The sequence below is a fragment of the Eurytemora carolleeae genome, unplaced genomic scaffold, assembly GCF_000591075.1.
Source record: "Eurytemora carolleeae unplaced genomic scaffold, Eaff_2.0 scaffold262, whole genome shotgun sequence".
NCBI lineage: Eukaryota > Metazoa > Arthropoda > Copepoda > Calanoida > Temoridae > Eurytemora > Eurytemora carolleeae.
The window spans coordinates 414,762-438,920 of NW_019396267.1; the positions used below are offsets into that span (position 1 = coordinate 414,762).

Sequence of the window (24,159 nt, forward strand, 5' to 3'; positions counted from 1 at the left end):
CGAATTCAATATTTAAAATTCTCATTATTTGTCCATTTTGGAGGTATGATTTGAGAATCGGTTTTTTAAAAATTATTCAAAAACGACGAAGAAAAATGTAACAAAGTTTCTACAGTAAACTAATAAACTTAATAAGATGTTTAGGAACATATGTCTAGAAATTTGTCAATCGATGTTAGAATCTAATTTCTTTTATCATTTTATAAACGTGTTCGTAGATTTATTCAAATACTTCAAATGTCGTATTTTCATTTAAATATCTAGGAAATCTTCAGAAAATGGTTTTGAATATTGACACATTACAGAAACCAATAACTGAATTAAATTACTTATTTTCGATGATTAAGAGTCATTTTTTATTTTCTCATTCTTGCTGAAGAATTTTTTGTTACTTTTTTCGTGCTCGTCATTGAATAATTTTAAATAAAACTGATTCTCAAAATCATCCCTGCGAAATGGACAATCTATGAGGATTTTAAAGATTGAGTTTGCGCCCTTTCTGATCAAATATGCACAGTAAAAACGTCTGTTAGGTCTCAAATAAATCCTAAAAGTTGTTTCAACTGCAATTTCAGTTCAACTACCATATATTGCTGGTCACTTTTAACTAATCGTGAGATGATAGTTGAACCGCTTCTTTGTGTGCATCAAGTTCAACTTAATTTCGCTGTAAATTAAATTTGATACGAGATTCAATTTATTAAAAATTTTAATTTTGAAATATTTCACAACTGCCTGCTAAATTCTAAATAATGACGTTTTTATGATATTCATTAATTATTATCTCGATCTTTTAATGTAATCAATTAAAAAGTTTCAGAGTGAATGTTAAAAGATGTGAATCTTCAAATAATTATAGAAAAGATGCAGAAAAGGGTTGAAAAATAATCAGGTCTAAAGTGACTTACGTAAAATTGACGGTCAAATAGTTTATTTGTTTTTCAGGGGTGTAGATTTCCTCTAGGGGGGAGGGGAAAAAATTAGAAGAGGGAATTTATTTTGTATTCGCTGGTTTAACCCTCACAATGTTTTCGGAGCAATTGGCACAGACGTTTAGTTGGCTTGGCTCGTACAGGGTGTCCCATGAAACATGACAGTTGAGAGACTATACTTGAATATCGTCTTTGATCATAGATATTAATGTCGAAATAACTCGCATCTCAGATAATTTTGAAATGCAAAGGATAGGGCAATTTTGTGAATGATAAGTTTTTCGAGTATTAATGGTTTATGTTGGTGTTAAAGATTGGAGATAATCTAATATGATATGGGACGCTCTGTACTTAATACATATATTATGTAGTTCTAAAGGTTACAAGGCTGTTAACGATGCTATCCTGCTTGAATTACTCCCGTTTAAAATATTGTTCATTTGCACTATATTGTTCGTATTAACTACTGCACGTGGTACCACGTGCAGTAGTTGAAACATCTAATTGTTCAAACGAGTTTGTTGCATTCTCATGAACTATTTTTTTTTGTTCCTTTGAACTTTTTAAACATAAAGGTTAAGACCTTTAAATAGTAGAAAATTGACGAAAAATTATATGTTCAAATGAACAAAAAAATAGTTCAAATGAAGAAAAAACAATTCAAATCAACATAAAAAAAGCTCATGAACAAAAAATAGTTCAAGTTCAAATAAAAAAATTGTACAATGAACAAACAAAATAGTTATAAGATAAAGAAAAAAAAAACTTTGATGTTTTTCCACAATTTTATTTTGACTATTTTTTGTTCATTTTAACAAATTTTAGTTCATTTGAACAATTTTTTTGTTCATTTGAACATATATTTTTTTTGTTTATTTGAACTATTATTTTGTCCGTTTGAACTATGTTTTTGTTCATTTGAATTATATTTTTGTTATTTTGATTTTTTTTGTTCATATGAACTTTTATTTCATTGAAACTATTTGATGTTCATTTGAACTGTTATGTTCAAACTTCGGAACATTCTTATGAATTCATTGAGTCCAAACTTTAATCCTGAAAGAAATTACTTACTGCGATCTCAGTCCCATCTAGCGGTGTGTTTATAAAACTCAAAGTCACCGGTTTGTTGTGTACACCAACACCAGTCACCACCTCTCACAATAGAAAATTAAAGATGGTTAACTTTATTGGAGTTTGATTTGTTTTAAGACTGTTGGGATAATGGACGAGGGACTTTATTTAGACGGACAATATACCCCTTCATCGATTCTTGGATTTCAGGTTAAAAAAAATATTAATATTTTTAAGATCAAAAATAATAATTTAAGGAAAAAAAAAGGATTTATCATTGATGTACAATATTTTCTTGCAGGAAATATCAAGTTTTTCGAGTATGCATATTTTGGCGTTAAAGAAATAATCCATTATGATACGGGACACTCTGAATAACGCCTAAATTGTCGATATTTTCTCTCTTAAAATATATTGATTTGGTTTGCGGGTTCTCAAAAGTAACTTGCAGATTTTTACTGCAGAAACAGAGGAGAAAAATCACTTGTAGTTATAAAAACAGCGATATCGATGTGGTTTGACCATCCCACTTTATAAATTGAATTAATGTTCACAGTTCCTTTTTTTATTGATTTTGATAAATTTCTTGTTTTAGGAAAATGGAGATTACGGAGAGGTTGGTTTTCCCAATCCCTACTCAGAGGAATTTAGTGAAGCGTATCCAGAGGATCATGGAGAATTTCAGGTACCCCCTCCCCTGTTTCCTTTTTTTCCGGTACACCATTCTTGCATTATGAATTAACCCCCCCTCCTTCCTTCCCCTGAAAAAGAAATATCTAATTAGAATAAAACTTGCCTTTTAATGTCTAACTATTCATTTCTTCCCTTAGCATCGCCCCCTTGAAGATATTTGATGATAAAGTTAGTTTGTGTACAAAAAACGCAAACCAAATTAAGCTATTTAGACATTTAGGACTTCCAATTCAAAAAATGAAATCAATGTAGACAAATATGAGAACGTTTTTCATATCAATCAAACATTATATAGATCTACTGCGAGACATTAATTCCGTAGGATCAGAATTGGGGGAAAAAATTATCCTAGGGGATATTGAATGAATTTTTGGGTTAATTACTAAATAAATTTTTGAGTTAAACTAAATAAATGTTTGGGTTAAACTAAATTAATTTTTGGGTTAAACAAAATAAATTTTGGGGTGAATGTAAACTAAATAAATTTTTGGGTTAAAATAAAAAGTACCAAAAGGATTAAAACAACTTTCTTTTTGATTTATTAATATAAATGTACCCCTGAATAGAACTTGTTAAAAAAAATCCTAAAAGTTTCAAGAAAAATTTTGTCCGGGCTAAATAATTAATTTTTGTCCAAGAACAACTTCGTAGCACAAGAGAAAATGTCAATTGAACAAAAAGTCTTTTCGTCGCCATATATTTGGCTGTAATTTTTATATGTTTTTAATTTTTCTCTTGCTTTTTATTTTAATTTTAACTTTTAATTTTATGGTTTGGTAATAGTTTTCTTTTTCTTAAGTTTTATTTTCCGAAATTTATTCTCGTTAACATTAATTAAAAAATTATCAGTTTAACGCCTTCAAAGGGACAGTCTACCTAGGCTTTAGTGTCCTTTAATTTTATGCGTTTCAAGCCAGATTCACAACGGTACTTCTGATTAGCCCTTAGTTTCATAATGAGGAAGATATATTAGTATTTTTGTCATGAAAGGATATCATTTCTCTCAATTTCCTTCAACGAGACGCATTTTAAAAGATCCAGTATAAAAGTTATCAATTTATATTTTTTAATTTGATCATTTTTGCTCATACTAAGGTTTAAGGGTACCCGCGTTGTGAATCAAGCTTTTTCCTCTTTAAATGGAATTTCACTTGAAAATACGCCTTCAGTCTATTGTTTCAGGCGTACAACCATGTTGTCGGGGATGGTGGGTGTGGTATCTCTGCCCTACACTTTGACCCTGTGGAAGAGCTGCTGTGGATGGGAAACCAGGCCGGTCATGTGACCTCGTACTACGGACCTAACCTGCAGAAGTACACTTCCTTTCAGGTAGGAGACATTACGTCATTGATTGATTAATTGAATGGTTGGTTGATTAATTAATTGATTGGTTTGTTGATTGATTGATTGATTGATTGATTGACTAACATTTATTTCTATCCGCCTTCAGACCGGTGCCTTTAATATTTATTATTCACTGTTAAATAAGACAGACAGACAAACAGAGATTGCTACTTTATTTATATTTATAGATTCTTACTAAAACCTTCTTTAATTTTAGGTGAATGCAGCCGAAGGTGTGCGAAGCTTACATGCTTTTGATCGTGGTATTCTAGCCCTAACGCAAACTAGTTTGAGGTAAACCACTTATCCTTAAAAATCATTTTTTAATTGTTAAAAACAGACAGCTATATGAAACGGATAAACATTCAAACTCAAAACAAAAGTACAGCCTCATTCCAGAGTTGGCATGAAAAAACCAACCCAAAAAACCCACCCCAAAAAAACAACAATAAAACCACTTTAACAATCTCACATGCAACTTGCAAGTGAGTTTTATTGGTTTCTTTTAGAATTTTTCTAACTATTGCCCTTTTTCACTTTTATAATGATAAAATCTTCAAAAAATAAGGTCTACCATCAACTGTATCGATTTTTAGGGATTTTACAGCAGTAAAACTGAAACATTTTTTTTCATCACTAACTTTCAAAATATGTTGCGATAGAAAAAGGATATACAATACATACAATGTGTGAGTGATCCGAAGTTTTTCGGTATTTAAAAGTGGTCTTCCTACTTAAACTTATAAATATCTACCGATTATTCTCAGTACAAGTGAGAAAATAGAGGTAGTCCTAATTTCATATATAAGATAAAAAAATGCAGTATTCCCTCCCCCTATGAAGAAGGGAGGTGATATTATTGTATTTGAAGAGTATTTATTATGATAATAGATTATCACAACAATATTATTATTTATCATAACTATTAAGTTCACTATTGCTTACATATTATAAATTAGTATGAATTTTAGTAGGTTTCAACTTCTTTCAAATTGAAATCCGCTAAAAAGGCAAAATAAAAACGAATAAAACCCCCCCCCCTAAAAAAAAAATACAATGAAAACCGGTTTTTTTTCAACAAATAAACTTGCAACAGAACTTACCATGAAACCGAAATTATTAACATGAAATTAAACTAATGACCTAAAAAACAGTTAAGAAATGTTGATAATAATTAGAATAGGTATGAAGAAAAAAAATTATTTGAGAAATAAACAAAGTAAAACAAAAAAGTAAATGTTAGTCATACAAACAAATAATCAATAGACATAAATGCATAATAATTATCATTTAGCAAAGAAATAAATTTAAAAAAACAAGAATTAGAACAACAAGACAAACATAAATCTTAAAAAAAACATTTAAAACAACAAATAAAACTCCAAACAATTGAAGCAGTATTAAAAAATTAAACTTTAACCGCTTAGATGTCAGTTACGGCGTGGTATTCCTGTGTTTACCCACTCCTCTGTTAATATGCAGGAGATGCAGTGCCTTCTACAGATTCCCCAGGTACCCTCCTACACACTTTCAGCATTGATCCCCCCTCCAAATCAATTCAGGAGTATTTATTTCCCTGAAAAATCATTCGCCATAAATTAGCCTTTGTATTTAGGGTTTATTCGCTGAATTGTGGAACATAAATGATTATTAGGTGAAAATAAATAGTGTTTCGAGTAAAGTATGATAAAAGATGAATTAAATTNTGTACTTCTTAAAAATATACACCCTGGATCCATTATATCGACTTTGATGAAAATTCTTTAATTTTTTTCTGCGTCTTTATTGAATTTTGTTTAGCCAATGTTATGGTTTTTTTTTATTCGAGTTACGGCCACTAAAATTGTTGGCTTTTAGGTCAATTACGAACGATTCTGAATGCTTTTTTAGCTTAACTAGGATAAAAGGTTCATATGAATTTGAATTTTTAAATTAAATTTAACTAAAACTATTGAAAAAATTGAAAAAATCGCCAATATAATTTTAAAAATATATTTCACTAAAACCAGTTAAATATGGATACAATTTCGTCTACTTTAAACTTTGTTTTAGAGACCTAATCAGTTGTTGATGGGAGGCATACAAGAAAAGATTATATCCTTGGATCTAGAGAAGGTTAAAGAGATTCAGATTATTGATTCAGGTGAATAACTAGGTTTACAGCGGTTGACATTTTTCTAAATTCGCAAATCCATAAATTCGAACAAATAGTCTTGTTTAACCCTATCCCTGCTGGGGTACTTGAAAACCAGGATACGCTGGGGGGGGGAAGCCCCCATCCCATTTTTCCTTTAAAAGTGAAAATCTGGTCTGGTCAAGAATGAGTGATCCATGTTTTTTTTCTGAAATCAGATTATTATGTTCAAGTCAAAATGATGACGATATCAGCCAAGTTTTTGATCAGATAAAAATGTCAAGGGTATCGGTGTGAATCGGAAAATACGTCTTTAACAATCTCTTTACTTGTTCAGGAGATAAACTTGAAAATACGTCTTTAACAGTCTCTTTACTTGTTCAGGAGATAAACTTGAAAATACGTCTTTAACAGTCTATTTACTTGTTCAGGAGATAAACTTGAAAATACGTCGTTAACAGTCCCTTTACTTGTTCAGGAGATAGTTGTGCTGTAATGAGGTTTAATGGAAGATATGTTGGGTGTGGAGAAACTACAGGCAAAATTACACTCAGGTTGTACATTTATATTATTTAGGATCTGGATCCGCATTTAGTAAAAATCCGGATTCATTTCCAAGTTTCAGGATCCGGATCCGCGCCAATCATTTGCAGAATCAGGATCAATGCACACCTATTTTCCGAATCTAGAAGCCGCGGATCCGTATTTAAATTGATAAACCTCTAAACACTGAACTGATCTAAAAAATGCCAAATGAAATGTACAACTATTACAATTGCCGAGTTACTTATAAAATACAAAAAATAGTAACAGAATTTAAAGAAAAGAAAACTCACCCGTTCACAAAACAACAATTTTCGATCTATTCCGCTCTCATGCTATTCAAACATCAAAGCGCTCACTAGTAAATATTCCTATATTTTCTTTCAAGCTCAAACTTTAGCATAATTTAAAGGCAAAGTAATTTTTCTAAGTTTTTATTCTAAATTTTTGCTTTTCTTTAAGTATTTCAAATTTTGACCATGGCAGATTATATGCAAAAAACGATCCTAAAACGATCATGTTGTAACGATCCTTTTGGATCGTTACTCCAATTTTTATGAAAGATATTGCAAAGTTTAATAAGAACAAACTAACATATTACAATTTTGATATCTTGGAAGTTTTATTGATTTTTTCTAAAAAACGATCCAAACTGATTTACAATACTACTAGTAAATACTTCTACAGATGCATGAAATCAGCTAATTTTCGTAGAGATCCACACAACTTGTCTGTCTGCCACTCACTAGACACTCACAGTGGAACCCTGTCGGACTTCGACATGAATGGCCATCATCTCGTGAGCTGTGGATTCGCTAGGAGACATGGCAATCTTCAGGCCATTGATCGCTTTCTCATGGTCTACGATCTCAGGGAATAACAACAAATATTTGTTTCATTCACTCAAGGAACTTTTAACTTAATTACAATTCACCCCACCCCCCCGATTTAAACGTTGCATTTCCTATTCACAGCAGTACCATTAGTGCCTTTTATCTGTACCACAATGAGAAAGATATCGTCGTTTTTCTCTTAAAAAATCTATTAATAACAAATTTTAAGTTGTGTAAAAATGGGATATCTCAGTCACCTTTGAATAGACAAAGGTTTAGAGGGTACCGTTGGTAATCGGACATGCCACTCTTCAGATTGAGGTGAAACTGAAATTAGATCGAAAGTCACAATAAATTTGATTTTACAGTTTAAAAAAAAATTAAGAAATATTTGTACAGTTTTCTGACTCCAGGATCATGCGGAGTGTAAACCCTATTCAGTGCGTAGTTGAACCCTGTCAGCTTAGGTTAGTCAATAGTCCCATTATCCCCTCTTTTCCTTTCAGGTTTTATTTTTTTTCCGACAAAATTCATATCTTTCCCTTCGAAAGTTTGAAATTTATATTGAACACACAATCACATGTACTTACATCAAACTAAGGATGGGACAATTTCGCACTATTTTGATAATAATGTTCAGATCCTCTCAGCACGTTTCTTCAAAGTTTCTATAATTAAAAAGCAAAACAAAAATGTCCAATTTTTTATCACTTTCAAATTAATGCAGTGCATCATGTTTTTGTAAAAAATAAATCATTAGTGCAAGCAAAAATATTTTTATTTTCAAAATATGTCGATATGAGTACCAAACAGTGAATTCAAAAATGTTAAAATAGTAAAAATTGGTTCAAAATTTGACTAAGTTATAGATAAAAAACGGACTTTTCACAGAAAATTTGTCAGAATCGTCCAAACATAATAGTTTTTTGATCCTAGATCAACCAATTTTCACAATTTAAAAAAAACCCATAAACTGGGCAATATTCAATGGTTAGAGGCGCAACTTAGACACCGATATCACCATGTTTTAAAAATATTGAAAAATCAACCTCCCTCCCTTAGTGATTGTTGATTTTCAAAATTGCTTGAGCTGACACATTTTTTTAAATAAAAAAAGTCCTAATGTTTTTTTTTGTAAATTTAATTGAACAATTTTTGCTGCGTTGGTAATTTTTGAAGAAGACAAAATCATACTGTCCCAGGGTTAAATTCTAACAAGAAAAGGACAGCTAGACAACATATTACAGCACAATGTAGTTTCTTGTACGAATTGCATTATAATTGATGCAGCGTTTAGAATTTATAGATAATTTCATATTTGATTTGCACATAATTCAAATTTACAAGCAATAAGCTGCATTTTAAATATGTTTTGATACTTTATTTAGTCTGATCTTGTGCTCATTTTTACCTATAGGAGACCAGGTAATAACTACAAACATAAGAGCGAGCATGAACTCTTTTTCTTCGGCTCACCTCTATTTGCACTGATTAAATCTTATGTATATATTTCAGGTAGGCAGTTTATACAGGACTCAACCGTGAACTGAAAACACAATAAATCAGTCCAGGGTTAATTATATGCATGACAATAATAAAATTTTAGCCTTTAAAATAAAACTTTCTCCAGGTTAACTATTCAATTATTTATATAATGAGAAAATAAACTTACAATGTTGATTTGTCCAGAGGTTTGTAGCCTATAGTTCATTAAATTGCACTGTAGTCNCAGTTTATGTTTTTTTTTGGGGGGGGGGCGTTGGTATTTTCTGTAACTATGATTAGAATAAGGAGCGACTACAAATATTGTTATCTTCAGAATGAATGGGTTATCAGGAAATAACTATTTATATCACTAATATTTTGGTTCGCATTGTTGTTAAGTTTCGGACAAAAATTTTCTATTTATCGAGGAGGTTCAAGACTTTTCAGATTTTATTGTGTCCCTATACCTTTAGCAAGGGACCAAATAAAATCTCAATAATAATAATAATTACAATGTGTTTCTGTTTTGTTATTACATTCATAACATTTTTCTCGTTCTATAATTATTTTTTTTTATATATATTAGGTTCAGTTGGTTGATACAGCTGAGATGACAACAGAAAGCTTAGATATTTTCCAGGTTAGCATAGGTTATTATTTTTAGCATAGGCTGGGTTATATATGTTCAATGATTTTCATTGATCTAAACAAATTTAAAGTTCATACGTTTTCCTCTTTTATTTTCCCCTGTTCAGTAAATTATTTATTCAATTTTGATGGAATTTATCACACCTAATATTTCCCGTTGTAGGGTTATTTAGTGACTTTATCGCCCTACAACAGGGCGATTAAATTACTTTATCGACCTGCTTTTAAATAATTTGAATAAAACTATAGATGTTATTGAAATGGGTATCATGCGTGCGAAAAAGTTTTTGCTGTGATTTTATTTTTCTAGTTTGTTTCCGATTAGAAAAAAATCAAAATAGCGCGCCGGTCAGAATGCTCGAATATTTATTTTGACCTCAGAAATGAATTCCTCTTGTCAAATTACCTATAAATCGACACACAACATGTAAAAAATGTACTAAGATGACCCACAATGTAATGGTTGGCTACTAGCGCGCCGGTCAGAATGCTCCAATGTCTATTTTGACATTCATATCATGCGTGCGATAAAGTTTGTGCGGTGATTTTAAATTTTTAATCCCGGCAACAACTTTTTCGCCCCCCTTTATACCCATTACAATGACATAAATAGATAATATATTGAGTATAAATATTTAAAATCTCAAGCATTATTACATTCAAGTATTTAACTTAGTTCAGTAAAATTAAAAGATGTGCGTACTTTACAAGTAAATGATATAAAAAGAAATGTAATTTTAATTATTAAAAAAATTAGCTCGATACTGGGGGAGGTATGGCGCTAAGTTTTGATATATCTCCTTCGAACAACTGCGTGGCTTTTGGGGACGAGCACAGTGGCATTTCGCTTTATTCAGCTTCAGGTAATTCCAAGTTTTTTACTTTTTCGGAGGGATTTCCTTAAAGAAATAAATTTTTTTTAAGCCTTCTTTTTATTGTGATGATTGTTCCTGTTTAGCAAATTGCACGCTTAGAGGCTTTCTATGTTGATGGACAAGAAAAATTCACCTGTTTTTTTCAATCAATGATCACGTTAAAGATTCTTTACATACATGGGAGCCTAGAAAACTAAAGCTAAAATTGCATTTTTATTTTCGACACTCCTCACTTGTTCATGTCAGGGCTCCTAGCGGAGTATATAAGAAAATTTCTGATTGTTGTCATGATATTCATATGGTTGCATATATCACCTTAATATACAGAGTATATTATATTCAATAATTACGAATACCCAGTGAATCAAGATTAAAAATAAGGGACATTTATTTCTTTTTTTTGGTAAAGTTTTTATTTTTTCTCTTCCTTGACATTTTTTCTTTTTTTTTATTTTTCGACATGTTTTTTTAAAAAAAAATTCTTAGATTATTTTTTTTTCTTTTTTGGCCTTTCTGTTTTCTTTTAAAATAATCTTTTTTTTGGCTCTTTTGTCCCAACAAAATAAACTAGATTAGATTTTTTTTTACATATTTATCATATCTGGATTTAAAAGTATTTAACGTTTTGGTGCAGTTTTTATATCACAGGGTAAATCATTCCATGGAGAAACAACTCTTTGGCTAAAAAAATGTCTACGAATATCGGTTCTACAAAATTTGGCACTAAGTGAAAGAGGATTTTCTGACATTCTTGTAATTCTATTGGATGTATCTGCTAACATTGAAAACCAAGTACATTTATCAACATTATTAACACCATGTATAATTTTATAGGTTTCAATTAAATCATAGCGGAGTCTTCGATTTTCAAGGGATTGTAAATTGAGTTCTATTAGTTTTTCACTATACGATGAACGAGTAAGTTCTGAAACCATTGAGACCGCCCTTTTTTGCACTTAAATTTATTTCTGGAAATAAACTTCCTAATTTTTACCAGGAGTGACTGAGCCTACGTTTACCCTGTACCCCCGTGAGACTGAGTTCCCCCAGCCCCTGCCCGTCTACCCTTCCATGCGAATAGGAATGTGTGTCTTTTTGTGTTTTTTTTGTAAACATTCTTGGAGTTTTTATTTCAGAGAGACTTCATAAGAATCTGAGATGTAGGAACACATTACAAAATTGTGTTTTCGATATTATTAAGCTCTTCGCTCTTATACATATATATTTGTATGTATGTATATATTTATATATGTTAGCTATACCTGGCCAAACGGGAGCCATTGGATACCCTGGGGGTAACAAAGGCAAAAAAAATTGATTTTTATCTTTAAAAATCTCTTTTCTTCTTAAAATTTCGATTTTTTTTTCAGTTAGTATTATTTAAATATTTAAAAACGACGCCCATCCTTGCTTGCGAGTAGATGATATCAACGCCATCTATAGTTCTATTCCTCTACCTCATCTTCCGCCTGATCAAACTACGTATGCCAGCGATAATTGGCCGGAGAGGTATAGGGTGTCCCATATAAAATTTAGGACTGGGCGCGTTCAGACTTTTTTAAAGCCTTTCGTTAACATTTAGTTTAGAAGAGCCAACTGTTAACCACTTTCAAGTAGCCGTCCGTTCTTAGCAAGGAACTTAACGAATCATTTAACGGTATTTTTCATGCTTCCATTATTTTAAAACATGTTAGTTAGTTCTATTTTACTTCCGATCTTTTTCAAAAATAACGGTTTTTGCCGCCCAATGGAAATTTTTGAAAAATTCCAGGAGTAAATTTCTTTGTGAACCTGCATAAATAAATTTTAGATTAGTGGGGGATTCAATCAAAATGGTTGAATAACAAAAACAAGTATCCTTAATTTTTAACACCAAATTACCTGACATAAAATCAAATAGAATTTTTTTGATGTTGCATTTTTAAATTTCTAATTTATTAAGGTTTGCCCGACCTACCTTTAGAGCAGTTCCCTTGATAGAGGAGGAAATACTCAGAACAATGAAAAAAGTTGGATCAATAGGAAAGGTTTCAAAATCGTGTTTTAATGTGTTCTGAGCTGAAAACTTTAGAATGGTGGATATCGAGATCAATGCGTGATCTTCCCTTTTTCTTAATCTCAAGACTAACCTAATCTTGTACTTGTATCCTGAAAAGTGTATAAAATTCAACCAGAGAAGCCGGAAAATTTGAAATTTTGCGCGCCATTTAAGATTTATATAACAGAAACGGTAGGGACTCGCTAATTATGAAAACCTGTTTTTTTATTTTTCTGTACTATATCCTAAAAAAGAGTGGATTAAGCATGAAATTAAAAGTGTCCACATTGGATATTCGGATTAAGTAGTCGGAATTAAAGGTATCCCATTCTAAAGTTCCCAGCTCTGTTTTCTTTTAGTTAAGTTAATGCTTTGAGTATTTACCATTTACTCTTTGACTCTTACGTTGTCTATTGACTATACGGTTTGTACATAAACAAAGTGCCTCTGAAGTACTAGTTGATACCTTTTTTATTTTGTCTTATCGCCAATAAGGCATAAGATAGAGAGAACAATAGTGTATAGAAAAATCCTTACACAATATATACATTGTTTATAAATTATTCTTGAACCATGATAAAACGTAATGTTCATATATTTTAATATCTAGAAAATGTAAAAATTCTAACCTTAAAGATATTTCGGGATTTAGAATTTCTGCAAATTTGTGTTTGCCCTGGAACTTTTATTTTGCTATTTTTAACTGTTTCCAGCGTAGATATTTTTTGTTTCATTTTTAATTTCAAACTATTTTCAACAAATCTTAGATCTCGGTTCATTTTTAGCCAAAAAATCTGAGTTTGAGGTGAGCATATACAAGACATTTGTATTTCTCCCGTTAGCTTATGGAATATAGAGATGACTTTCAGACTCAGGCTAAAAAAATTTATATTACATAGAACACAGAAATTGTTTAGTGAATATTGAATACAGACCCGTTCAATCAGTAAGTTGAACTACTTGCATTATAACAACTTTCAATTAAATATAAGATTACTTGATTTTTGTCTTCATCTTCCACAGTTATATGGGTTCCTTGTAACTCTATCAAGTATGGATACTGAAAACCTTGACTGTAGGATATGCTCCCAACCTGGGAAACAAAAAGAGAAATGTTATTCAGTACAATCTCAAGAAAACTTCCGATAAGGTGAATTTTACCTTTCTAATTATTTGTTTTTAATATATTCCAAACTTTTAAACTAATTTTTAAAGTATTAAATATTTAATATTTCTGTGAAGTAAATTCAGGATAAGAAACATTTATATTTTATACCCTCTTGTTAGAAGCTTTGCTCCATTATCAACTGAATGTCTCCTGGTCTCCATTATATATACAGGAACAGGACATGTGGTCACTAATCGTGTTTTTACAGGAGAACAACCAGGACCTGAATCAATCCCACGAGGAGAATGCTGCGTACAAATCGTCCGTCCCTAAGCGGTACAAGAAGAACGACATCAAGCTTGGCAAGATGGGAGTGGACGATTTTGATTTCGATAATTTCAATAAAACCAGTTTCTGCGGTCTGGAGGCATCTCTGCCGAACTCCTACTGTAACGCCATGCTTCAGGTTCAGATTTGGTTTTTTTTATTGTTAATTTGTGAATTAATCGTTGACCCCAGTAAGTGGTGTATTGAGAATATCTGCGTAGTCAATAGATTCACTAATTAACTATTTCTTTCATTATTTTTACTCAAACTATGTCTCCAGCATATCGTTGTGTCTCTTCTCTAGCGATTGCATATCTAAAAGATTTTTTTAAAAGAAATGTTACCAAAGTTAAATAAGGTTTTAGCAACTTAAATACTCCCAACTAGATTCACTGAGAGATTTACTATTTTAAAATAGTATCAGTGAGTTTGTGAAGAATCAGAATATATTGCTACGGGTTCTAATTTTCACTTGAAAATCCTGTGTTGACTCTAGTCCTGTATTTAATTGAGCAGCTCTGGTTGATAATCCTGTGTTTACTCTAGGTCCTGTATTTAAATGAGAAGCTCTGGTTGATAATCCTGTGTTTACTCTAGGTCCTGTATTTAACTGAGCAGCTCTGGTTGATAATCCCGTGTTTACTCTAGGTCCTGTATTTAACTGTTCAGCTCTGGTTGATAATCCTGTGTTTACTCTAGGTCCTGTATTTAACTTAGCAGCTCTGGTTGATAATCCTGTGTTTACTCGGTCCTGTATTTAACTGAGCAGCTCTGGTTGATAATCCCGTGTTTACTCTAGGTCCTGTATTTAACTGAGCAGCTCTGGTTGATAATCCTGTGTTTACTCTAGGTCCTGTATTTAACTGAGAAGCTCTGGTTGATAATCCTGTGTTTACTCTAGGTCCTGTATTTAACTGAGAAGCTCCGGTTAATAATCCTGTGTTTACTCTAGGTCCGGTATTTAACTGAGAAGCTCCGGTTAATAATCCTGTGTTTACTCTAGGTCCTGTATTTAACTGAGAAGCTCCGGTTAATAATCCTGTGTTTACTCTAGGTCCCGTACTTAACTGTGCAACTCTGGTTGATAATCCCGTGTTTACTCTAGGTCCTGTATTTAACTGTGCAGCTCTGGTTAATAATCCTGTGTTTACTCTAGGTCCTGTATTTAACTGAGAAGCTCCTGTTGATAATCCTGTGTTTACTCAGGGTCCTGAATTTCACAGAGAAGCTCCGGTTAATAATCCTGTGTTTACTCTGGGTCCTGTATTTCACAGAGAAGCTCCTGCTGGATATTCTTGTGTTTACTCTAGATCCCGTATTTCACTGAGAAGCTCTAGTTGATATTCTTGTGTTTACTCTAGGTCCTGTATTTAACTGAGCAGCTCCGGTTGATAATCCTGTTTTTACTCTGGGTCCTTTATTTCACTGAGCAGCTCTGGTTGAAAATCATCTGCTTGCTCTAGGTCCTATATATCACTGAACAGCTCTTGTTGAAAATCATCTGCTTGCTCTAGGTCCTATATTTCACTGAACAGCTCTGGTTGAAAATCATCTGCTTGCTCTAGGTCCTATATTTCACTGAACAGCTCTGGTTGAAAATCATCTGCTTGCTCTAGGTCCTATATTTCACTGAGAAGCTCCAGTTGATATTCTTTTGTCTACTCTAGTTCCTATATTTTACTGAGAATCTCCGGTTGATAATCCTGTGTTTAATCTAGGTCCTATATTTCACTGAGAAGCTCCGGTTGATAATCCTGAATCACTTCTGCTCCAGGGAGTCTTGTTTAGCCTGCGAATTGTCTTATCTTTTTCACATGTTGGATACAGGTTGGTCCTAACTGGATTTTTATTTTTTAACAAATTTTTTGTATGGTTTTCAATTTCATTGACGGGTTTTAAGTTTCAATAATAATAATAATAGTACCAAAATATGTTATTCATTTCAAATATATTTATACAATAAATGAACATTTGGAGTTAATTTAAAAATTAAGAAGGATTATTCCTCTTTGAAACTTGTAAAATTTAACATTTTGTTGTTCATTTTCAGGTCTTCTTGGTATTTTTGAAAACATTTCCGCACATAATTTTTGAAATGACTTGAAGATATAATTTTTGATTTTGAATATTCCATAATAAATTCAGTTTATCCGAATCAGGGGAATATATCTTCATTTAAAACTAATAATTCAATGTAGGCCAGGGTATGCCTTGTCAGCCTGCCAATTTTCTCCGCTCATTCAGAACCATCCCTGAAGCCTCCGCCCTCGGCCTCATTTTTTCCGAGGCCAATTCCATCTCGCGTACCTCTGTGCCGCGCATTATTCAGTCCTGGAACCGGTTTATTCTCCAACAAATCCACCAACAGTGTACAGACGCCTCCTCACGGCGCAGCTCCACCCCTCCGCCTACCAGGTCGGCGGCCGGTCAGTTGGCGGCAACAGCTATGGATTGGTCCAGGTCAAGTCCCGCCAAGAAAACTCCAGATCCAGCTTCACTTGCGGAGATTGAATCTATATCCAAGGTATTACTAAAAAATGTCAAGTGTAAAAAAGAACAGTTTAGGTTGGTTTCTTAACAAATAAATTTCTAAAAAAAACTTTTGAAACAAATGTATGAAGTTTGAATTTATGCAATTTATTAACATCTAATCAAGTTTTAAAGGTTTTCTACCTAGGCTATGGCTGAAGTCCTCTCTAGTCCACAGAAGACAGACGACGGACCTGTGGACGACTCCCCCGTGGCTCAATTGATGGGGATGAAGCAGGATAAGATTACACGTTGCTCCAAATGTCACACAAAGACGATCACTGATAATCTTCTTCTACTGTGTAACCTGGTCTATCCAGAGCAGAGTACCCTCAAACAGAAGATTTCATTCGGAGAGATACTCTGTTCTAGTCTCTGCCCGGAGCAGGTTATTTAGTCTAGAATTCTAAAGGAGTGGGGATGTCTGAAAATGCCCCAAAGTACTCTCGATGCGAAACCCAATCATTCAACTAATGATCAATTGCTAAAAAAAATACGTTAATTGTTTGATTGATTGATTGTTCTAATGAATTTTGATTGATTGATATAAAATGAATGAAAGGTCTCGTTGAATTTTATTAATCCCTTGTTAAAAAATAAATATTACTAACAATTTCCCAGATTTTTCCGTTTCTATAACTGGGTTTTGAAAATTTTGAAAATAAAAAAAATGCTCCAAAGGCTTCTTTTTAAATAATGAAATGGAATGAGCTCTATGTAAACGTATCATCACATGTTATAGATTTGATGGCACTAAAATGTGTACATGTATAGGTCACCCCGGCTTGGTGTGAGAAGTGTAAGAAGTATCAACCCACCACCCAGTCTAGACGTCTCACCTGCCTCCCGCAGACCCTCTCCCTCAACGCTGGGATGGATAATCCCTCCGATATTTCCTTCTGGAACACCCAGATGCATCTTATCCTGGAGGATTCCGAGGTCGGACCTCCGAAATCGGAGGCTGGAACTGCGAGGTCTGAGAAGAGGTCAAACACAGTTAAACAGGTTGCTCCTCCTCATGGTAAGAGATCACATTGTTGAAATAAAGAGCTAAAAAATTTAATTCATTGTTTGATGTTTACTGCCAAATTTGCTTATTTGTCTTCTCAAGCGTCTAAAAAAAAATAAAAGGGTAATTAATTATTTCTAAAACTTGAAATCTAGTTTGCCATACTAAGCCTAATGTTGGTTTTTGAATAGTGGTTTCATTGAAAAGTAATTATATAAGTCAGTTATTGAAAGATTTGTCGAGTGAAACTTCAAGAAGTATTTATCATGCCATTTATGACCTTCTGGACTTGGGGACTGGCAAACATTATATTTTTTTGAAGCAGCTTTCTTTGAAATGAATATAAAAGAGGCTGAGGTCTCGTAGGTTTTTAACTTTCCTTTTCCTTTCTTTTTCCTTTGATTTCTATTTTTATAATTTTTTATAATTGGGGGGAAATATTCCCACAACCTTTATTTTTGGAGTTTTTTAAATATTTTCTCCTGAAACACTTACTTTTGTATGTTTTTGTTCTTTTTCATAAATAAATAATTACTTACTTACTTACTACCCTTTTTACAGTAGCTAATCTATTGACCAATCAAGTAAACTAGAGTTGTACATTGTACGTAAATTCAGGGCAGAAAGCTTGTCGGTACGCGGGCAGCTGTAGCCGATCAGATTGTAAGTTCTGGCACGCCGGTCAGGAGCTCTTGAAGGATCCAGCTCTAGATGTTGGAGATCAGTTGGCAAAGATAGACAAGTACTTCATTAAAATCATCATTCAATCCTTAACTTTAATAATAATATGAATTCATTCTTTATTTCATCTTTTGATCCATAATTTACATAAAGGCTGTCCGAATCTTCATAATTTTATTCAAAGTTTTATAATTTTATCCAAAAATAAAAAATAAACAAATTTTTTTGTCCAAAAAATTTACAATTTTATCTTAAGTTTCATATTAACTATTAAAAAAATCACTAGTTAATCAAATCGAAATAGGAATTTAATCCAAATTATTTATTGAGGAGTGATAACTTATGAAGAGGATTGATTTCAATCTTAATTAACATTATGCTTGTTAAGGTCTTGGGTTCCATTCGAGTTGACCCTTCACTTAGCTTCAGATGGGTCAGTTCACACCTCACAGGAACTTTTGAAATATATTTTAATTATTACTTTTTTTCATGTTGAAAAATTGCGATGGATTTTAGTGATAATTGATATATAATTGTTTATATTCATCTTAATGCTTACCAGGGTATAGATACTGGAGTTTTAAAGGTTTTCTACCTAGGCTATGGCTGAAGTCCTCTCTAGTCCACAGAAGACAGACGACGGACCTGTGGACGACTCCCCCGTGGCTCAATTGATGGGGATGAAGCAGNATTAAATAAAATGTAATATATTTGATGTTTGAGTAGAGTAAACCTGGTATAGAGTATATCCAGTCTCAGACCTACCTACTCTACGCAGTTTGCTGCTGTATTGTAGATCCGGTTAATCCGGATACAACCAACCTAGTATCATGTGTCAAGGTATAATCTATTAATCCATGTCCGTCTTAAAATGAATTAATCAATGAATCCGTCTTAAAGTAAATCAATCAATTTATCCATCTTAAGATAAATAAATAAATCCATCCATTTTAATATAAATAAATCAATCCATCCATCTTAAACTAATTAGTCAATCCATCTATCTTAAAAAATAAATAAATCCATCCATCTTAAAATAAATCAATCAATCCATTCATCATAAAATAAATCAATCAGTCCATCCACCTTGAAAAAAATCAATCAATCCGTCTTAAAATAATTCAATCATTCAATGTGGATACTTCAACCTTTGTTTCATGCCTCCAGGTTATTCGCTCATCAATCTATCAAATCAAACAGTACATTAATCCATCAAATTAATAAAACAACCTGTCAATTTATCAATATACAAAACAACTAATTCAACCAATCAACAAATTGATGAATTGTTAAATAATCAGTTAATGTAAAATTATTTATTCAGAAGATAATTTATGAATCAATTGAGGGTTTAATCGGACAACCATTGCTATAAAATTTCAAACATTTATGTTTTTAGTTTTTCCACTGTCCAGTGATTATAGCGTTAGATCCGCAACATTTTGACGTTCTGGATCCGGGTCTAAGAAGCAAAATATCAACCAAAACCTGAAAGATAATTAAAGTTTCCTAACTTCTGAATGGAGCATAATATTGAGCGATAAAAGAAAAATTTGAGAGTTCTTTATGTGTTTTAAAAAATTCGGTAAATCTTAGCATTAGTTTTGCCAGTATGCTGTCCATTTTTGCACTGTATTCACTAATCAATATTCATTTCAGTTACATTTAATTTGCTAACAAAAGATAATGTTGAAAATTTTGATCGTTATTTATGCATATTAACAATGATAAAGAATATCTAAAAATGTTTAAAATGGAAGAAATAAGTGTTTTTCACGGCGTTCATGAACAAACTCTACTCAGATCAAACAAACATCATTGCTCGATCTACGAACTGATGTACATGTGCACATTTTTTCTATTTTTGTTTATCTTGTGTGAGATAATGGAGGTGCTTCTAGAACCCGATCACCGTGGACGTTTTCAGCGAGGACAAGAGCTTGTTGCAGAAGGCCGGCGGGAAGCGCATCACCTTCACCCCGTTAGGAATGGAGGACATGCCTAAAAAGGTTAAATATTTTAAAACTAGTTTTTATTAATTTGTTTGATTCGATATTATGTCCCGTATTACGAGTTGGATTTTTTACCCAAGTACAGGGTGTCCCACATCGTTTATAGCTCAAAATTATGATTTTAGGGACTAATTATAATTTTATAACATTTATTAGATTATTTTATATTTTATTAGGAGGCAGTTTGGTTTAATCTGAAGTGGAAAATACCCTGTGTTCTTTGCTTCACAGCACAGACATTAACCCCTCAACTGCAGAGCTTAACCTACAAGGAACATAATCTTACATCACACTTTAAGCAAAGCTGCATTTTTTCAATCTTTATTTTAATCATAAAAGAGCTATTGAGAAGAACCATAAATGAATAACAATACAGATTGAACACTAAATGTCGTCTTTTCGATATTTAGGGGTTTTTCGTTCACAATAACCCTAAGACAGAAGCCCAAGGAAATATATACATGCCGCATAGAACAGGTTCTCTGTCTTGTAGCTCAACGCGGCATGCGCGTAACTCCTTTGGGCTACTGCCTCAGGGTTATTGTGAACTAAAAACCCCTAAATCTTGAAAAAACGACATCTGATGTTCTATCTGTATTGTTATTAATCAATGCATGAGAAAAATAATCTCTATATTGCAACAAAATAAGTTGCTTTTCCTTACTTGCGCGGTTAGACAGAAATCTTACATCGATCAAAACTAAGAGTTATTGAGGAGAACAAAAAAGTTTTGAATTTATGTAATTTAATCAAATAGCCATATAATAACTCATCTTATCTAAGAGTTATTGAGAAGAACAAACAAAATTAATTTATATTATTTAACTAAACAAGTTTGCTTCTCTCTTACTTTTACGTAAAATCATAAATAGAGGAGCTACGACGTCGCAAAGTCGTACGAGTATTATTGCTTAGATTGGACCTTTTTCTTCTGTCTAGTGGAATACGTTAAGTATAAACCTAAATATGCGTTTCAGAATCACACAGTCAAATTAAAAATACTTAAATTTCATAATCACACAGTCAAATTAAAAATACTTACTTTTCATAATCACACAGTCAAATTAAAAATANTACTCTCTTTTTTTAGAATCACACAGTCAAATAGAAAATACTTACATTTCATTATCACACAGTCAAATAAAAAATACTTACTTTTCATAATCACAGTCAAAAAAAAAATATTTACTTTTCATAATCACACGGTCAAATAAAAAATACTTACTTTTCATAATCACACAGTCAAATAGAAAATACTTACATTTCATAATCACACAGTCAAATAAAAAATACTTACTTTTCATAATCACACGGTCAAATAAAAAATACTTACTTTTCATAATCACACGGTCAAATAAAAATACTCTTTTTTTAGAATCATACAGTCAAATAGAAAATACTTACTTTTCATAATCACACAGTAAATTAAAAAATATTTGCATTTCATAATCAAACAGTCAAATTAAAAATACTTACATTTCATAATCACACAGTCAAATTAACATCTCATTATCACACAGTCAGATTAAAAATACTTACATCTTATAATCACACAGTCAAATTAAAAATACTTACATTTCATAATCACACAGTCAAATTAAAAATACTTACATTTCATAATCACACAGTCAAATTAAAAATATTTACATTTCATAATCACACAGTCAAATTAAAAATTACTTTCTTTTTTTTAGGAGCACACAGTTAAATAGAGGATACTTACATTGCATCACACAGTCAAATTAAAATATTTACATTTAATAATCACACGGTCAAATGAAAAATACTTTCTTTTTTTTAGAAGCACATAGTCAAATAGAAGATACTTACATTGCATAATCACACAGTCAAATAAAAATACTTACTTTTCATCATAAGTGGAAATGGGTTATTTGGTGGGTGGGGTGGGGGAGAGGTTTATAAATTAAAATCATTTGTTTGTAATGGGGGAGGTGGTGCTGCATGGGGGCGTTAAATCTTTTTAAAATGAAATCTGTTTTCGACGAACTCGCCTGTTTTACTAATGCCATTTTTTTCATATTGATACACTTTCTCTACCGGAACTGGAAATCTCTCTTTCAAACTTTTATTGAACAAAAACAAATCATGTTTTTAACAATTCTGATATCTAGAATTTGGCATAGAAGCGTTTTAAATGCATACTTAAAGACTTTTTAAATAGAAGAATTGAAAAAGGCTTCTCGTCTGAAATTAGAAAAAATGGAATGAAATGGAAATAATGCTGTATTGGCAAAATTATTTATACATTATACGTATCTTTGTGTTAAGACGTAGTAGGTGTTTATTGTGCAGATTCCAAACTGAGAATTTGGCAAAGAAGCTTTATCTAATTTATAATTTTGAACCTTTACGAACTAAATGCAAAGAAGATTGAAGTCGTGTCTTAATTAGATTTTTGGTAAAATGTTGAATTTTTTATATTTCAGGGTGATTTAATCGCTATCGACGCCGAGTTCGTAACTCTGAACCAAGAGGAGGCCGAGCTGCGCAGTGACGGTAAAGTCAGCACAGTAAAAGCCGCGCACATGTCTGTTGCGCGAATCACGTGCGTGCGCGGTCAGGGACGCCTTGAAGGTGTTCCGTTCATAGACGATTATATCTCAACTCAGGAACAAGTTGTGGATTATTTAACTAAATTCTCTGGAATTAAACCCGGAGATCTCGACGCTAACTTCAGCTCAAAACATTTGACCACGTTGAAGTCTACCTATCAGAAATTAAGGTTCCTGGTGGATACAGGCGCCATGTTTGTTGGACATGGATTAAAGAATGATTTCCGTGTGATAAATCTGGTTGTATCCAGTGATCAGATCATTGATACTCTCTACCTTTATCATCTTCCACATAACAGGTTGGAAGGAGGAGAGGGAGCTGTTTAGCCAGGGGTATCAAATTTGATTGTCCACTTGAAGGATTAGCCTTCCCATATGCATATTTATCGTCTTTGAGAAGGAAAATTGTATAAAACTGTCAATATTCCTGGTCAAGGGTCAAGTTCTTAGCTGACAACATTACCATCTAGGCACTAATTCTGCATATATTTTATGATTCAGATTGATTGAAAATTTGTTTAATGTTATTGATTTAATAGATGTCATGGTACTTTATAGCCTCTCAATTTGCATTTTTTCATTTTCAAATTATCGATAACTTCTTAAATTTGCATTCACCTATATCATGTTTGTTAGATATGTCTCACTGAAGTTCTTGGCGTGGTATTTTCTGAAAGCAACTATACAGGGAGCTACTCATGATTCTATAGAGGACGCCGTCACATCTCTCAGGTTATCTTCTATATATAAATTTGGCTTGTCTGTCTGTCTGTCTGTTGGTATCCAATAAACGTCAAAACGGCTGAACCGATCGGGCCCAAACTTTTTGTGGGACATCACGTGACCACAGGTAAGGTTTATGAATGATAAAAATTTTAAAAAATGTGTTCAAGTTCTAACATAAAAAAGCGAGAAAAAAAAATAAAAAATAAAATTTGACAATTCTGAATTGTTAAAAAAATCAATTAATCATAAAGAAATGTTCAACCAAATTAAGCAATGGAACTCGGACACAAACATTTTTTCAGCTTTCCCTCCAGAACCGGTTTATTTTCCACCAAGTTTTCTCCATAAATCGACAGATATCCCCACCTAGAATTGGTAATTTTGTGTACAAGAAATTGGCCGGGTTTCCCGGCCCTCTAGAATTGGTAGATTTCTCATAAAATAAAACGTGTGACCATATATATACTGTTTCAGGTTGTACAAGAAGTTTCTCGAGATGAAGAGAGAGAACAAGGTGATGGAGAACCTCACCAGGATGTACGAGGTTGGGAAGGAGTTGAACTGGAAGGTTCCAGACCCTTGACAGCAGTTCCAA

The 24,159-nt window shown here is 32.4% G+C and overlaps 1 protein-coding gene across 1 annotated transcript; it reads left to right on the forward strand.

The window, feature by feature from the left end:
• The first annotated feature begins 1,909 nt into the window (after positions 1–1,909).
• On the forward strand, positions 1,910–24,159 carry LOC111699738 (PAN2-PAN3 deadenylation complex catalytic subunit PAN2). Its single transcript, XM_023470470.1, has 27 exons — positions 1,910–2,216; positions 2,602–2,691; positions 3,882–4,028; positions 4,261–4,337; positions 5,471–5,555; positions 6,096–6,186; positions 6,656–6,731; positions 7,435–7,593; positions 7,967–8,150; positions 9,625–9,678; positions 10,444–10,549; positions 11,559–11,642; positions 11,983–12,070; positions 12,504–12,583; positions 13,679–13,749; positions 13,976–14,173; positions 15,753–15,861; positions 16,233–16,558; positions 16,712–16,951; positions 17,338–17,584; positions 18,191–18,314; positions 18,642–18,705; positions 18,980–19,096; positions 20,155–20,262; positions 22,713–23,137; positions 23,475–23,570; positions 24,039–24,159. Exons 1-27 carry the CDS (start codon positions 2,157–2,159, stop codon positions 24,145–24,147), a joined length of 3,615 nt encoding a protein of 1,204 aa, XP_023326238.1. The 5' UTR covers positions 1,910–2,156; the 3' UTR covers positions 24,148–24,159.

Excerpts from the sequence above, each read along its gene's own strand:
- LOC111699738 (XM_023470470.1), top strand. The coding sequence starts at position 2,157 with ATGGACGAGGGACTTTATTTAGACGGACAATATACCCCTTCATCGATT. Across the intron at positions 10,550-11,558 it reads TTCGCTTTATTCAGCTTCAG|GAGTGACTGAGCCTACGTTT; the intron begins GTAATTCCAAGT and ends AATTTTTACCAG. Across the intron at positions 18,706-18,979 it reads GGTCAGTTCACACCTCACAG|AGTAAACCTGGTATAGAGTA; the intron begins GAACTTTTGAAA and ends ATGTTTGAGTAG.